The sequence below is a fragment of the Bufo gargarizans genome, chromosome 7 (genome assembly GCF_014858855.1).
Source record: "Bufo gargarizans isolate SCDJY-AF-19 chromosome 7, ASM1485885v1, whole genome shotgun sequence".
In the NCBI taxonomy this organism is placed as follows: domain Eukaryota; kingdom Metazoa; phylum Chordata; class Amphibia; order Anura; family Bufonidae; genus Bufo; species Bufo gargarizans.
The window spans coordinates 80,451,114-80,469,082 of NC_058086.1; the positions used below are offsets into that span (position 1 = coordinate 80,451,114).

The 17,969-nt window shown below is 40.3% G+C and overlaps 1 protein-coding gene across 7 annotated transcripts in view; it reads left to right on the top strand.

Moving 5' to 3' along the window:
- Nucleotides 1–17,969, top strand: part of XPNPEP3 (X-prolyl aminopeptidase 3) — a 548,503-nt gene that overhangs the window by 283,079 nt on the left and 247,455 nt on the right. For all 7 annotated transcript variants that reach the window (XM_044302131.1, XM_044302133.1, XM_044302134.1 and 4 more), the window contains one exon: nt 12,537–12,622. In XM_044302131.1, the coding sequence (XP_044158066.1) occupies nt 12,537–12,622 (86 nt within the window). The remainder of the gene's footprint in view (nt 1–12,536; nt 12,623–17,969) is intronic.

Below are 17,969 nucleotides of genomic sequence, written 5' to 3' on the forward strand. Positions count from 1 at the left end.
CACCCGCGCGGAATTCTCGCCCGTGTGAAAGGGGCCTATCGCACAGTTAAATGGGTTGTCCAGGATTAGAAAACCATGGCTGTTTCATTCCAGAAACAGCACCACACCTGTCCAAAGGTTGTGCCTGGTATTGCAGCTCTGCTCCCTTGAAGTGAATGGGGCTGAGCTGTAATATCACATAGAACCTGTGGACAGATGTGGTGCTGTTTTGTGAAGAAAGAAGTACTGGACAACCTCTTTAAGGATGCTGCCCCAACAGCACATTTGCAGTTGTCATGCAGTTACTGTATCAGCTAACATGCATACATTATCAGATTTTCAGATGCAGTTTTGAAACTTAAACCAGTTATTTGTTTCAAAAATAGAAGACGTAGAATCTACCCTTTACACTGTCTCTATAGACCTGGTTTTAGCTTCTAAACTGCATCTGATAACCTGAGAAAAATCTCACCCTGTTCCAGTAGCCTTAGGCCTCATGCACACGGCTGTTGGTCGGCCGTGGCCGCATTGCGGCCCGCAAACGGCGGGTCTGCAATCCATGGCCGCTAGCCGTGTGCACCACGCATCACGGATGCTGACCCATTCCCTTGAATAGGTACTCAATTCCGGAGATACTGAACGGAGTCAGGGACTGGAACACCGGAAGCACTACGGAGTGCTTCCGTGGTGTTTCTTTCTGTTGTTCCGCACCACAAATAAATATGACATGTCATATTTTTTTGTGGTGAGGACAGACCACAGACCCATTCAATTGCGGTTCCCAATGCACGGAACAGCTGCACAATGGGGTGTTTCCACACAATTAGATTTTTTTTAGGCACTATTTGAAGCCCAAACCGTGTGGATTATAAAAAAGGAAAGTTGTATCTGCCCTAAATACTTTTTCTCCTTTTAATGAGGTACACTTGATTTTGGCTTCAAACTGTATCATAAAAGCCGTAGCGCCCTTAAAAAATTTAGCCATTTACAATTGATGAAATTAAGATTATGTTTGCTGTGCAGAACACCAATACGTAATTAGGATACTAAACTGGCTAAATTCTTTAAAAAGGGGTTTTCAAGACTTTTGTACTGATGACCTATTGATAAGTCATCAGTATCTGATTAGTGGGGTCAAAATGTTTGAGAAGTAGCGCTGTGGCTTTCTGACAGCTTAGCCTAAGCCATATAACTTCACGTTCATTAGTTATATGGCCTAGGCACAGCTCAACCTCATTGTAGTTAATGGGGCTCAGCTGCAATACTAAGCACAGCTGATGTACAATGTACAGCACTGTTCTTGGTAAGCTGAGAGAAGGCTGCAGCGTTACTGCGAGCGCCGATGCCCTCTCAGACAGATGATCCATGGGGGTCCTATTTGTCGGACCCTCACCGATCAGATAGGTCATCAGTATAAAAGCCTTGAAAATGCCTTTAACTTCTTTTTGAATTTGTCTTTATTGATACAGTAACTGCATGCAGTCCATCGCACTTAGTTTTCACTGCATTGTGTGGCAGTACCCTAACTGTACTTTATCAAGCAGTGCACCTGATTATCACAAGACCAGGAAGATTTCTACTGAATGACTGCAAGAGGAGCTTTCAAAAACCCTTAGGAACGGACGGGAGGTATGTGGGAAATAGGGTTGTTTCTGGTATTGAAATTTCGATATCCAATCGATACTTTTGTACCGGTTTTGATACGATACCGGGATTTCAATTTTTTCGATACTGGGCTGCGCTGCTGTGCAGTCTAGTATCACAAAGCTTGGAGCGCTCCAAGTTCCGTCAGCATCACAGGGGAGAAGGAAGCAGTCTCTCCCTCCCCCTGTGCTGCCACTGCCAATGAGGAGAGACGGGAGGAGGAGGGACGGGCGCACTGCGCCACCATCGAAAGTTGACTTCTAATACAAATACAGGAGGCGGCAGAATCACATAGCCGGCACTCTGCCTCTGTGACAGGACGCTGCGATCAGCCGCAGTTAGCCCATCAGGTGCAGCACCTGAGGGGTTAACTGCCGCTGATCGCAGCTCCCTGTCAGAGGCAGGGTGCCGGCTATGTAATTCTGCCAGCACCGCCTCCTGTATTGAAGGTTAACTATCACTAGTGGCGCAGTGCGCCCCCCTCCCCAGTATTAAAACCACTGGTGGCGCAGTGCGCCCTCCCCCTTCTCACCAGTCTTAAAATCGCTGTTGGCAGTGGCCACATGGTCCCCTCCATTTCATTGGTGGCAGTGGCAGCTTCTGATCAGAGCCCCAGCAGTGTAATCCTGGGGTTCCAATTGGTTACCATGGCAGCCAGGATGCTACTAAAGCCCTGGCTGCCATAGTAAGCTCCCTGCTGCTGTGTTCACTATGCACATGGAAGCAGGGAGAGTGTGACGCCCTATTCATCCTAATAGATCTCTATTAGGGTGAATAGGACAAGGGATTAAAAGATCCCAGGTTCTAGCCCCTAAGGGGGGAAAAAGTTATGAAATAAAAAGTTTAAAAGTAACACCAAAATATTAAAGGGAACCTGTCACTGGTATTTTGGGTATAGAGCTGAGGACATAGATTGCTAGATGGCCGCTAGCACGTCCGCAATATCCAGTCCCCATAGCTCTGTGTGCTTTTATTGTGTAAAAAACCCGATTTGATACATATGCAAATGAACCTGAGATGAGTCCCTGTCCCTGAGATGAGTCATATCTATCAAATCGTTTTTTTTTACACAATATAAGCACACAGAGCTATGGGGACTGGGTAATGCGGATGTGCTAGCGGCCATTTAGCAACCCATGTCCTCAGCTCTATACACAAAATCCTGGTGACAGGTTCCCTTTAAGTATAAATCACCCCCTTTCCCAATTTTGCATATACAATATATAAACAATAAATAAACATATTACATATTGCCACGTCCGAAAAGTCCAAACTATTAAAATATAAAAAAATCTCCTATGCGGTGAACTCCAGAACAGAAAAAAAATCACCATTTTTTAGTCACCTTGTCACCCCAACAAATAGGATCGGACTGTTCGATTATGAGCCGGACGTTCCATAAAATGCGGAATGCACGTGGCTTTTTTGGTGTTTTATGGTGGTATTGAATGGTATCCAGTATCGCAATAGTTTTTTATGGTATCGAAACCGAATCAAAATTTTGGAATACGTTAACTTTCTAGATGTAACCATTTTTGTGGAGGAGGGACAAATAAAAACTAAAACGTACTTTAACCCTTTCAGCCACTGAGTTTTTTTATTTAATTTTTATTGCGCTTTCCTTTTGTGCTCCCTGCCTTCCCAGAGCCATAACCTTTTTATTTGTCTGTTCACATAGCCATATGAGGGCTTGATTTCTGCGGGACAATTGTACTTTCCAATGCCACTATTTAATATTGCATATGATGTAGTGGGAAGTGAGCAAAAAAAAAGCTATTCCACCACAGTTTTACTTTTTTATTTATTTATGACGCTCAATGTACGATACAACTGGCCGGTTACTTTTATTCTACAGGTCAGTACGAATGCGGAGATACCCTATATGTATAGTTTTTCTTGCGTTTTGGTAGTGATAAAAATATTTAAAAGTGGGGAAAAAAATCTTTTATATTTTTTTGTCGCCATGTTTTGACCCCTATATCGTTTTTGTAATTATGTGTACAGAGCTGTATGGGGGCTCATTTTTTGGGTGGGGCGATCTGAAATTTTCATTGATACAATTCTGGGGTGTGTATGACTTTTTGATCACTTTTTACACTTTGCAATTATTAACCATCTAACTGCCAGTCCTGATAATAATCACAGTTTCTCCATATGCAGTGCTTCACTTGTTTATGGGCATTTACACAGGAGTGCACATGATTGTACATGCATTCCTGTATGTTTATATGAGTGCATGTATGGGTATGTATATATTTATGTTCATGCACAGATTCGTGCATGCATGTATCTACAGATTGATTTTTATATTCTACATTTCTATGTTTTTACACATTTTCATTCATGGGATCCACCACCCAGCATATGAAAATGGGTGGCTCATATCCATTTGTCATCCTGATATTCTCCCCCTTATGTCCAGCCAATTCAATCATATAATCTTTCATCATGAACTGCCACCACAATCAGCATATGCATGCATATATATATATATATATATATATATATATATATATACACACACACATCTATTAATCATCATCACTACTTTAAGCCAGCATAATGTCTTTATGTTTTTAGAGCTTTAACCTCATCTATGATGTATTTTAAACACATGATTTTACTTCAATTTTTATCCTAAACTGGACATTTTCGCTATTGTCACTACCATTACTATTATCATATGTCGTACTTGTTCCTTCAGCCATTACTAGTCTCGATTTTATTTCTATGACATCTAATTACTATTTTTTAGACTTGAAAAAGGTGTGTTTGTCTACTCCGAAACGCGTTGTCACATATTTGTAAATAAAAAGAATTGTCTCCAACTACTTGAGGTCGTGTTATTGCACCAGAAGGTATCGAAAACTGTGGACCACCAATACTCCACACCCCTTTATTGTCTTTATCCTATTGGATGATGCGTGGGTTTGTCTATATCAAGATTGGAATCGAGTTTCACGTGATCGATCTGTGAATTAAATGGACATGCTCTGCTGATGATGCTGAAATGTCAGTTGTGGAAGCTTAATTGATTGACTTAAAGTTTAAAACCTTGTACAGTATATGAAAGACAGAATCTAACCTACTTGGTATTGGTAGCCCTATGCACTTGATCTTTTCATTAATGAATAAGTAGTTGTGGTCTAAATCTGAACCACATATGCGATGTGTGTGACGTAGAATAATTTTTAATATATGGATTTATAAAAGGGAAAATTAACATATTCTTGAAAGAAAATAGTTGTAAAATAATGGATGTTAGATGTTTTTTTATATTTACTGTATTTTCTTGCGCATAATACTACTTTTTAACACATGAAAATCTTCTCAAAAGTCGGGGGTCGTCTTATACGCCGGGTTTCCTCTTATATGCCGGTATACGGCATGCTGAAACTTACTTCCTAGCCGACTGGAGAAGCTGTCCTTCTCCAGCTTCAGGGATAGGCGCCCTCTAGCTTAGCCACCGTGCGCTGCATCCCGGCCAGCCGCTCCTGAAGCAGCCCCCTCTTCCTGCTCTCAGTGGTTTTCTCATGCCGGCAGTATCACATTGCGCACTACCGCTCAGATCGTCTTGAAGACAGGGAGGGCTGGGCAGGCAGGGAGAGCTGACCCACCCATTCCAAGCAGGCTTTGTAGGCAGTGTGCACAGAAAATACCAGTACATCGCTTGCTGTGATTGGCTGGTTATTGTATACTGGGTTGGATTGGTGATTCTGAGGGAAGGCAGGGGGGGAGCAGGAGCATCTGCACTTCAGCCAATTCTAATGTTGGCGGATCTCTAATGAAGTTTGGTGTGCATCTTATCTGTGGTGAAAAAACAGAGTCTATCTGGGGAGCAGATACATGTGGTGGTGAATACAGTACAGCACCAGTATCTGTACATATAGTACAGCACCAGTATCTGTACATATAGTACAGCACCAGTATCTGTACCGGTTCATACAGTACTGCACCAGTACATACCTGGCTCTACCAGCAAGAAGAAAGAAATATGAAGCCAGTTTCAAACTTAAAGTTGTAAACTTTGCCATGGAACATAATAACTGCGCTGCTGCAAGACAATATGGAGTAACAGAAAAGATGGTTTGGGACTGGAAAGCAAATAAAAAAGTATTAGAGTATGCCATGGGGTAAGTGTGCATTAAGAAGAGGCACCCCACATTGGCCAGAACTCGAAAGACTTGTACCAGACATGGTGAATGAGCATCGCCAAAACGGTTATGTAGTGACACAAAATAAAATACGTTTGTTTGCACTTCAGTGAGCCAAATCTAACCCAGATCACAGCAACAGATTTAAGGCCACTGCATCCTGGTGTACTAGATTCTTGGAAAGGCATAGTATGGTATTGAGGCAAAAGACGAAAATTGCGCAACAATTACCTGCAGATCTTGATGCCAAAGTAAATAGCGTTGGAGGGGTAGTCTTATACGGCGAGTATAGCCCAAACCCTATATTTTAACTAGAAAAGTTGGGGGTCATCTTATACGCCCAGTCGTCTTATGCGCAGAACATGGCGATGCAAAGAGAAAAAAGGTTTTTACAAAGGTTTACATTTTTTGTAAAAGTAGTAAAACATAACAGGTGGTCATATAATTTTTAGCGCACAGTGAACATTGTAAAAACAAAATTTTAAAAGCCTTACACAGCATTGTCATTTTCCTGTTTTCCAATACAAACTGGTAAAATAGTGGCATTAAAAAGTACATGTCCTGCAAAAAACAAGTTCTCATATGACTATAAGCCGAAGAAAAATTCTCTTGGAAGGAAAAAATGAAAATTTTAAAATGGGTTGTGTCCTGAAAGGTTAATAATTGTGACACATTTGATGTCAGTGGGGGATAGACGAGTGTGTTATATTTTCAATAGGTTCATCACTAGACTATTCCAAAAGCCAAAATTATTGCTTTATAGAAGCACAAATATTACTGACCCCATGATGATGGACCTTTAATTAAAGTGCATACTTATCAAAGTTCTTGATGGTACCAGGTATGGATGGTCTTCCATATGAGGTCTACCGCAAGTACAGCGATGTGATTTTCCCTCAGCTGTTAGAGGTCTTCTCCCAGGCAACACAGGCAGGGAGCTTACCATGTACTATGATGGAGGCTCTTATCGTTTTAATTCCTAAAAAGGACAAGGACCCGATAGAAATGAGCTCTTATAGACCAATTTCGCTACTAAACACAGACGCTAAGTTATTATCCAAAGTTTTGGCTAGGAGGCTTTCACGGGTCATATCCACTATTATCCACCCAGACCAAAATGGTTTTATGCCCAAAAGGGGTACCCATCACAACCTGCACAGGCTATTTATGAATATTCAGTCCCCGGGGTGCGGCGCCCGCTCCATCCTGTCGTTGGATGCCACCAAAGCCTTCGACAGGGTGGAGTGGACTTTTCTCTGGGAGGTGATGAAAAAAATGGGCTTTGGCCCTAGATTTATGGCGATGGTTCAGTTATTATATAGCTCCCCAGCTGCTAGGATCAGGATTAACGACACGATTACAGAGAGCTTCACCTTAGGAAGAGGCACCCGTCAAGGATGTCCTCTCTCCCCTCTTTTGTTCAATATTTATATTGAACCTTTAGCAGCCAGTATAAGGCAGGATCTGCAGGTGGCCGGCTTCGGTATAATGGGGAAGTATGACCGTGTATCTCTTTACGCAGATGATATCTTGGTTTTTCTTCATCAAACAGAAACCACTCTCCCTCGTATAATGAATTTGGTTGGTTCTTTCTCTGCTCCGTCTGGCCTGGAGATCAATTGGGAGAAGACTGTTCTCCTCCCTATAGACGAGCTGCGAGGCGATTGGGATAACCAGTTAACAGTCTCTGAATCAATAAAGTACCTGGGGATTTCAGTTTCTGCCAAACCTCAGGAATATCTACAACTTAACTTGATTCCCCTGCTGATAAAGTTGAGGGCTAAAATCAAGATATGGCAAAAAATTCTGCATACAAGAGCTGATAGAATTTCTCTAATAAAAATGGTAGTACTTCCCCAGGTTCTTTATGTCCTGCGCAACTCACCTGTATGGATCGCAGATAAGTATTTTAGATTGATAGAGCGGATGCTTAACGATCTATTATGGGGGAGGAAGCGTGTTAGATTGAAGGCGCTTTATTTCTCCATGCCTTATAACCAGGGAGGCCTTAATCTCCCCTATTTTAGGGGTTACTTTATGGCCTCTCAACTGTGCCTTTTTAAGGACTGGGAAAATAGCAGCTTTTGCAGTAAAGTGGTGAAAGACTCAGGTTTTACGGATTTCCTTACTGTATTGGAGTCCGACTATTTATCAAATATACAGACCGGGCATACACTTTTCTGCAGAATGGCTATAAAGACCTGGCGGGTTATTAGGAGCTGGTGTGGAGTTAAGGCATCACTTATATGTACCCCACTATGGCATAATCCAAAGCTTTTGAATTTAAGGGACTTGAATTGCTGCCAGTATTGGAGGACTAGGAATGTTGAGTACTTACATCAGGTGGTTAGTGGTGGACAAATTCTGTCCTCGATGGAATTGGGGCAAAGGGCTAATCTGAGTGAGGTGGCCTGGTACGCATATTTTCAATTGAGGTCTGCACTTTCTAGTACTTTGAATAGTCACCTTTTTCTTATAGATACTCCTGAATTTTTACACGATTTAATTATTAAGAAACCCGTCACGAAAATTAAAATATCACATTGCTATAGACACTTAATGAAACATTTTTTTTTGGGTCTTCTTTCACCAGGACAGAAGTCCTGGTCTTCGTTACTTTTAGAGGTGGGTCCCCCAGATTGGGAGAACATAGGGGAAAGTTTAAAATATGTTTCACACAATTTTAATCACACTGTTGTACAATTTAACATTTTGCACAAAATATATGTGACACCTATGTGGTTATATAGAAGAGGACTTAGAGCCTCCTCCGATTGCCCACGCTGTGGCGATTCCGAGGCAGACCACTTACACCTGTTTTGGGACTGCCCAATGGTGGGCAGCTATTGGAGATCGGTCCAGACCACTCTGGCTCGTAAACTCAACATTGCTGTTCCTCTGTCTCCCAGGATATGGGTCTTGGGAGACTTATCGGAGGTTAATTATCAGCCCATAAAACGTAAATTATTGATTAAGGTTATGTTCTTGGCCAGGCTTCTTGTTTCCAGGTTATGGTTTAGTTCCTCCGCTCCAGATTGCAGCAATTGGCTGGCCTTGGTAGAGAAAGTGAAAAGCTATGAGAGGATTCTGTATAAACAAAGAGGATCCTATTTAAAATGGGGTAAACTGTGGGAAGACTGGGATATGGTTAATTAATTTGGATTTCATTTATTTTTTATTTTTTTTTTTTTTATATATATTTTTTTTTTTTTTTTTTTTTTTTATGTGTGTATGTATGTGTATGTGCATGTGTATATATGTATATGCACGTATGTATGTGTGTGTATATGTGTATGCATGCATATGTACCTTTTTTTTTTTTTTTTTTTTTTTTTTTTTTTTTCCTCCTGCAAGGTTGGGAGGGGGGGGGGGGGGGAATAGATGGGGTGGGCCGGGGATGATCTTAGACTTTATAATATTATAAATGTTATGTGGATATGTTTTTTTTGCACTATAAATAAAATATATAAAAAAAAAAAAAAAAAAAAAAAAAAAAGTTCTTGATGGTAAATTCATACAAAAAGCCCTCCTTGGGAACCGCCTCAACCCGCTGGGACAACCCATTTCTCGGCAGTTGTTAAATAAATTCAATCTAGTTTCCACTCGGAACATCTCAACTATCTCGTTATTGTCTTACGGAAGTTCCTGCATATTCAGGACTGTGAGCAACTAAATTTTATACACACGTGGACAAAATTGTTGGTACCTCTCCGTTAAAGAAAGAAAAACACACAATGGTCACTAAAATAACTAGAAACTGACAAAAGTTATAATAAAAAATAAATAATAACATTGCTTTTGAATTGAGGTTCAACAGACTAATAATAATAAAAAAAAGACTGAAAATAATTTGACTATAGGGAAGTGTTAAACTAAGGTGTGTCCTTTAATTAGCCTCACAGGTGTCTTCAATCTGGTAATCAGTCAGTCTGCCCATTTAAAGGCTGAAAAGTAGTCACTGTTCTGTTTAGTATTATAGTGTGTACCACATTGAACATGGACCAAAAAAAAAGCTAGGTAGAGAGTTGTCTAAGGACATTAGAAAGAAAATTATAGACAAACATGTTAAAGGTAAACGCTATATATAAAGGTAAAGACCATCTCCAAACAGCTTGATGTTCCTGTTACTGGAGTTGCACATATTATTCAGAATTTTAAGGCCTACAGGACTGTAGCCAACTTCCCTGGATGTGACCGCATGAGGAAAATTGATGAAAAATTGAAGAGACAGATAATACAAATCGTAACCAAAGAGCCTAGAACAACAATCCAAGAGATTAGAGATCAAGGTAATTCAGTGTCAGCACCGTCCGTCACTGTCTTAGTCAAAGTAGATGTAATAGATGACCAAGGAGGAAACCACTGTTGAAAGCAAATCCTAAAAATGTGAGACTGGAATTTGCATATTATCTAGCCACAAAGCTTCTGGGAGAACGTCCTTTGGACAGATGGACAAAACTGGATATTTTTTGGCAAGTCGCATCAGCTCTATTTTCACAGATGAAAAAATGAAGCGTGCAAAGAAAAGAACTTTGTATCTACTGTGAAACATGGAGGAGGCTTGATTTATGTTTTGGGGCTGCTTTGCTGCATCTGGCACAGGTTGTCTTGAATCTGTGCAGGGTACAATGCAATTTCAAGACTAGCATTCTAGAGAGAAATGTGCTGCCCAGTTGCAGAAAGCTTGGTCTCAGACACAGATCATGGATTCACCAACAGGATAATGACCCAAAACATACAGCTAAAAATGTCCAAGAATGGCTGAGAGCTAAGCATTGGACTATTCTGAAGTGGCCTTCTATGAGCCCTATGAATCCTATTAAACATTGTACATGTTGTACTTATTGATGTTATGATGTACCTTTTAAAATAGCAATAAAAACATTTTTTTAAATAAAATAAATCCTATTGAACATCTGTGGAAGGAGCTGAAACATGTCGCCTGGAGAAGGCCCCCTTCAAACCTGAGACCTCTGGAGCAGTTTGCACATGAGAAGTGGGCCAAAATACAATATACAGCGATTGCATCAAAAGGTTGTGCTGTAAAATATTAAGTTAAGGCCCCATGCACACGGCCGTGTTTCACAGCCGTGTGCGGGCCGTGGAACCGCGGCCTGGATCCCTCCTGAGAGCAGGAGCGCACGGCGTCACTGGTTGCTATGACGCCGTGCGCTCCCTGCTGCCGGCACAGTACAGTAATACACTGGTATAGATCATACCAGTGTGTCACTGTATTGCGGCGGCAGCAGGGAGCGCACGGCGTCATAGCAACCAGTGACGCCGTGCGCTCCTGCTCTCAGGAGGGATCCAGGCCGCGGTTCCACGGCCCGCACACGGCTGTGAAACACGGCCGTGTGCATGGGGCCTTAGGGTACCATCATTTTTGTTCAGGCCAGTTTCATTATAATAAAAAAATCTATATCTGCTATTCGGCAGCTTATTTTCAGTTAATTTTATAATTACTTTTGTCAGTTTCAGGTTATTTCAGTGATCATTGTGGGATTTTCTTCCGTTAACCCTTAGGATACCGGATGTTTTTTTAGTTTTTGCTGTTTCATTTTTCTTCCCTATCTTCCATGAGCTATAACTTTTTTATTTTTCCGTTTACATAGATGTCCTTCAAAAAAATAAGCCCTCATACAAGTTCTACTTTCTAATGCCACCATTTAATATGGTATACAATGTAGTGGGAAGTGGAAAAAAATATCCAAATCGTGTGGAATTGAAAAAAAAAAAAAAAACGCAATTCCTCCAATGTTTTACAGCATTTGTTCCCATGTTCCCCCATAACTTTTTATAGTTATATCTACTGAGCTGTGTGGGGGCTCATTATTTGCAGTACAATCTGTAGTTTTTTTTTATACTATTTTGGAGTGTATTTGTGACTTTTTGATCACATTTACTATTTTTGGGTAAGAGAAGTAATGAAAAAATGGCAAATTGGCCATTTTGACCCTTTTTTTTCTTTACGCCATTCGCTGCATTTGAAGAATATAAAAAAAAAAATAATAGTACGGTTGTTTTCACATGCGGTGATGACCATGATGTTTATATTTTTGAAGCTCGTATTTAAGCCTACAAAATCAGCATCTTTATTGGCTGCAGAGGATCCCGATAAGAAGCCGTTTTTTTTCACCCTTTAGATACCGTGATCTCCCTATATCACGGCATCTAAAGGCTGTAATGACCGCGATAGTCAATATTGCTGGTCACAGTCATTAGCCGTGGGTCTCTGTTGTTTGACACCCGCTGCACACACGAGCGGACCCACGTTTGCCCTTACTTGTGCAGCGCTGGTAGCGAACGGTTTAACGGAAGGGTACCAACAATTTTGTCCACGTGTGTCTAATCACTTTCAAGATAGTGTACAAGTTGCTGTGTGAATGTATTGGCAGGATATGATGGCTGTCTGCTGCACTGTGCGGAGACACTTTTCAGTAATATACGTGTTTTAGGAAAGAGATCAGCAGTGTCTGTGGAATTATATGTTGATAGTGGTTTCAAGTTATAATGGTCCAGGAAACAACATTGTATGTTGAAAATATTGTAACCTGAGACCACTGCACTGTATAGTTCTACATAGCCTCTTAATGAGACAATATTTTAACATCTTATACAGTATTACAAAGTGTGAATAGTTGCTCAAATTATTCAGCACTATTTTTTGTTATACAATCTCCTTATGTATAGACAGCATTGTATCTCTGATATCACTGATGACATTTTTAAACATTATAAACTCTCTTATTTATTTGTTAGTCTGGGGAGATGGTTCTGTTGGATGGTGGCTGTGAAGCATCCTGTTATGTCAGTGACATTACCCGTACGTGGCCTGTGAATGGCAAGTGAGTATTGAGTGGTTTATTTCTTTGTCTTTCAATTCAATAAGAAAGTAATACAAAAGAAAATCCATTTCTCTATGTAGTAACTGGTTAAACCCCGTTTATCCCCACAAACTGACTGAAGGGTTAAAATAGAAGGACAGGTATGCTGGGTGACATCATACTAGAGGGAGAATATGTGTTTTGAATGTATTAATGGTAGGCAGATAACCACTGTATATTGTATTAAATGGTCATAAACATCTATTTGTAAAATAGTAAAAAAAAACACAATAAAAAAAAAAACCATACATATAGTAGCCTATGCCTCAGAAAGGGATGGACGTCTAGGATAGCTGATAGAGCCAACCAGAGATATATTAATCCTCTCCAGAGTAAGTTCATTCAGTGTTCTTTGAGAAGATACTCTAGTGGTTCAAAGATCTATATTAGACTTGTGTGTTGCACAGTATTAGAAAAAAGGAGCACGTCTCATGTGAATAAGAATCCACTTATTATCACACAATTGTAAGCAAATGATCTTGTGTGGTTACACCTTTTGAGATGGGTCCTCGTTTGTGTATAATCCAGATTATATAATTAAGAAAGTCCGCACTCGGTTTCAACAGATAGTTATATGTTTGGTATATAAAAGCGATATCACACTTGATGTAGGTAGGTAGATAATTCTTACCTTCTCTTCTTTTAGATTTTTTTGGGCTCAATTACATACCCAACGCTGATTCCCTATTCCGCTACTATGTTCGTTATCCTAGCACGCTCGCTGGTACGCACGCCGGCGTGTCACGTAGTTTGCAGGAGGATCTCAACGTGTGTCTCATAGCAAGGTATCGCGGGAGTTGATGCCGTAAGTCTGTTAAGAATATTTGTGGTATTTGGAGCGCTCCAGTTGTTCAAATATTTGGTTGGACTATGCAGTCTGTGTAGAGGCCTCTTCTTACTGTTGATTCAATGGGAGTAAGTAGCTTTCAAGCCAGACGCGTTTCGGGGACCTCTTTCCCCTTCCTCAGTGGCAGCTCTGCTCCCATTCTTTAAGCTATCTATTTATAGACCGCCTGGATTGACTAAAAAACTAGTTGGGATTGATCATCTTAGGATTTGGCTTCTTTTTCATAGTATGCGATTTGCATGCGGTTTTGTTGCGTTTTTTGGCTACTTGTGTGTTTTTCACATATAATATGTATCACAGCTAGTATTTGTTGCCCAATAAAAAGAAAAGCTATATCACATTGCTATAATTCAGAAAAGGGAAAAAAAGAAATGTCCATCTGTACATAAGGCTAATTCTATTTGCTTTATATGGATTTGGTCGTCCAATTACATAAACAATTCTAATTATTACACAAAGAGAATAAAATAATGGACAATTGATAATAAAATGATAAGTGATACACAATAAAATAAAAATAAAAACGAATACCCTATACGGCTTGTAGAAAAGGTACATGATTGTGTGGTGGAAAAAATTGGGAAGGGAGGGGGAAGGAAAGGGGAGGGGAAGGGACATTTCTATGTTTAGGATTATTCATAGATCATAGTATATACAAATCTGTATCACAGTAGAATGCCAGTCCATACATGATGAGTAGGTCTACATGCCTGCCACCAATGGAGATTCACAGTGCAAATCGCATACTATAGAAAAGAAGCCGAATCCTAAGATGATCAATCCCAACTAGTTTTTTTTGTCAATCCAGGCGGTCTATAAATAGCTTAAAGAATGGGAGCAGAGCTGCCACTGAGGAAGGGGAAAGAGGTCCCCGAAACGCGTCTGGCTTGAAAGCTACTTACTCCCATTGAATCAACAGTAAGAAGAGGCCTCTACACAGATGACTGCATAGTCCAACCAAATATTTGAACAACTGGAGCGCTCCAAATACCACAAATATTCTTAACAGACTTACGGCATCAACTCCCGCGATACCTTGCTACGAGACACACGTTGAGATCCTCCTGCAAACCACGTTACACGCCAGGGTGCATACCAGCGAGCGTGCTAGGATAACGAACATAGTATCAGAATAGGGAATCGATGTCGGGTATGTAATTGAGCAAAAAATCTGAAAAGAAGAGAAGGTAAGAATTATCTACAAGTGTGATATCGCTTTTATATACCAAACATACAACTATCTGTTGAAACCGAGTGCGGACTTTCTTAATTATATAATCTGCATTATACACAAACTGAGGACCCATCTCAAAAGGTGTAACCACACAAGAAGATCGTTTGCTTACAATTGTGTGATAATAAGTGGATTCTTATTCACATGAGACGTGCCCCTTTTTTCTAATACTGTGCAACACACAAGTCTAATATAGATCTTTGAACCACTAGAGTATTCTCTCAAAGAACACTGAATGAACTTACTCTGGAGAGGATTAATATATCTCTGGTTGGCTCTATCAGCTATCCTAGACGTCCATCCCTTTCTGAGGCATAGGCTACTATATGTATGGTTTTATATTTGATTGTGTTTTTAACTATTTTACAAATAAATGTTTATGACCATTTAATACAATATACAGTGGTGATCTGCCTATCATATTCCAAACATTTTTATAAAACTTCTTTCCTGTAAGGGTTAAACAGTGTATAGGACTAGAGCACCTATCCCTTGATCACATAGGAGTGAGCTATTCCTATCAATTTCAACCAGTCTAGAGGGAGAATATGTTTACATTAGCCTTATGTCCATATAGGGATTGGATTCTGCCCAGCAACAGTGAATATGTGAATCACATCTGTTTCCAATATGTGTGGATGACATCCTAATTTCAAGTCACCATGCAGCTAAAACATATGTATTTTGCCATTAACCCCTTCCTGCAACCATGCTGTAAATGTACGGCATGGCAAGTAGTACATTCCCATATCATGTCATATAATTGCCGTGACGTGCAAGATCAGATCTAGTGCAGATCCTGACTGTTTAAGCCCTTCCATGCCATTGTCTGTAGCGACCGCAGCATCTAGGTGGTTAATAGAGTAAGGGGACTTCCTCAACACGATTGGAGGTTCTAATGTTTGCTATAGCAGCAGGAGGTCCTACAAAGAAAAAAGAATTTCAAGTAAAAAAAATCCCTTTTTCCTTATCCACTCATATACAGTATGTATAAAGTACACATAATTGAATTGGTATTGCCATGTCTGTTACTACCTGATCTATTAAAGAATCATGTTACTTTTCTCACACAATGAACACCATAGAAAAAAAAAACTTGGTACCTCACATCTCATTAAATGGTATAAAAAGCAATAAAAAAATCTATCGCAGTATGGTACCAACAAAAAATGCAGCCCTTTCCACCAAAAAACAAGACAACACATGCCTGCCCCGAAAACTGAAAATATTATGGGTGTTAGTATATGGTGATGCAAAATAACAAAAGCAACAGATTTTTAATTGCAAAGTTATTTTATGATGCAAAAGTAGTAAAACATTAAAAATATATACAGTATTTTTCTTGTGTCTTATGGGTCGAATGCTAATGAGCGCTTGCATTATCAAAGCGCTTATCAGTACAGGAGGGACAGGGGATCAGTGAATGCAGCGCTCCCATTGCAGGCTCTGCTTCCTGGTCTTTGTCAGCCGCATGCTGTTCTGTGACATGCGCAGAGAGTGTGAACACCAGTGTGCTCTGTGAACTTACACTGTGCAACGTCAGGTCACAACGCAGCAGGAGGAGCAAGAGTGGTGGCGTTGAGACGAAGAGTTAAGTTACAGTATTAGGAAGTGTGAAACTTTAGCATCACTCCTTAAGGTTCTTTAGGATCTTTTAGGATTTGCAACTCAAAAATCACAAACAGACAGTATGTAAAATAACATTTAATGAATAACAATAATATGGAAAATAATGAAAATAGAAAAGGTATTATATCAGACATAAGCAACAATGAATCAGAATATCATTATAAAAGCACTAAACAATAACTGGCAAATACAACAAACACAATATAGAATTTTAGACAATAAGCACTAACTGGTGTTATTTAGCTAAGTAAGACTTAAACCATGATAATAAACTGCTACTTAGCTGCACTTATAGCCTGCAAGGTCCACCTAGGTTTCAAGAAAGAGCCCTGTGGCCAGCTTCAGCTTCTTGATTAAGTAGCTGCAGAAGGGATTGCTCTAGACAAAATAGTGTTAGTGTGTTACTCAAATGAGGCTCCAATGTCCATATCCATGGTCTCCCCGTATATCCAGATTTTCATGAATGGCTGCATTACCTCTGACTGTCACCGCCGATCCTGGGAGAGATCTTAGAAGTTCAAATAGACGGAAGACTCAGGAGTCTATCTGACAGATCTCTCTTGTTTTTATTGTTGCTGACAGGTTTCCACCCCTTTGCAGATGCTGCTCATTATCAGCCAGGTGGCTCTTTATATGGTCTGCCTCTCACTTGTTTCCCTGCGGCTGATAGTTCTTCTGTGGATTGCTCTGCTTGAGTGGTGGTTTTCCTGTTCCAGTTGCTACTCATGCTAAGTCCTTTTCCGGTCGTTTCTGTTCTGACTAGGCCTCAGGGAGACGCTTTTAGTTTGGAAGGAGCTGGTTGCCTCTTTCTCTGTTCCCTAAGCTGAGGGTTTGGTGCAGTGTTTCAGCAGTCTCAGGTTCCTGTGCATGTGCTTTTCTACCTTTTGAGATTTGCACATGTTGTTAGCAGCCTAGGGAAAGAATCAGGGATTGCTAGGAGGTGAGCTCTTTGTTCCCTAGGTTTGGGGCCTAGTCTGTTGTTTTGTTGAGGTTCCCTTTGGTTGTCTGTCCTTCCCCGTACTACCCGTGACACGGCCCTTTTGGTTATTTACTAAATACCGGCACATATGTGCTGTAACTTTTCCCACATGACTTTCCCACCATTTCTACATATCGTATCGAATAACATCTGTCTAATATACCTTATTTTGTTAACCTTAGTATATGGAAATGTATATGCTAAACAGTTCTCAACCACCTCGCCACATATTAACATATAGAGGCTTTGCCCTCAAGTGTTTTCTCATTCATTGATTAGTGTGAATGTGACCAGTTCTCATGGAAAGCATTCTGCTCAATGTTTAGACATTACAAACCCCTCCTTTAGCTAGGATAATCAATGATGAATAGGACAATGAGATTTATGTGTCTGTGGTCATCTGCTTCTGAACAGAGGTCTGACTGGAGGTTTTAGAAACATTGTGGGTCTGATTTGGGGTCCTATATAACATTAGGGGTCTGATCTGAGATATGATTGGGGGTCTTATTAACATTGGAGGTCCAATCTGAGGTCTGAATGAGGGTCTTATTAACATTGGGGATCTGTTCTGAGGTCTGATTAACATTTGGGGGTCTGAGCTGAGGTCTGATGAAAAACA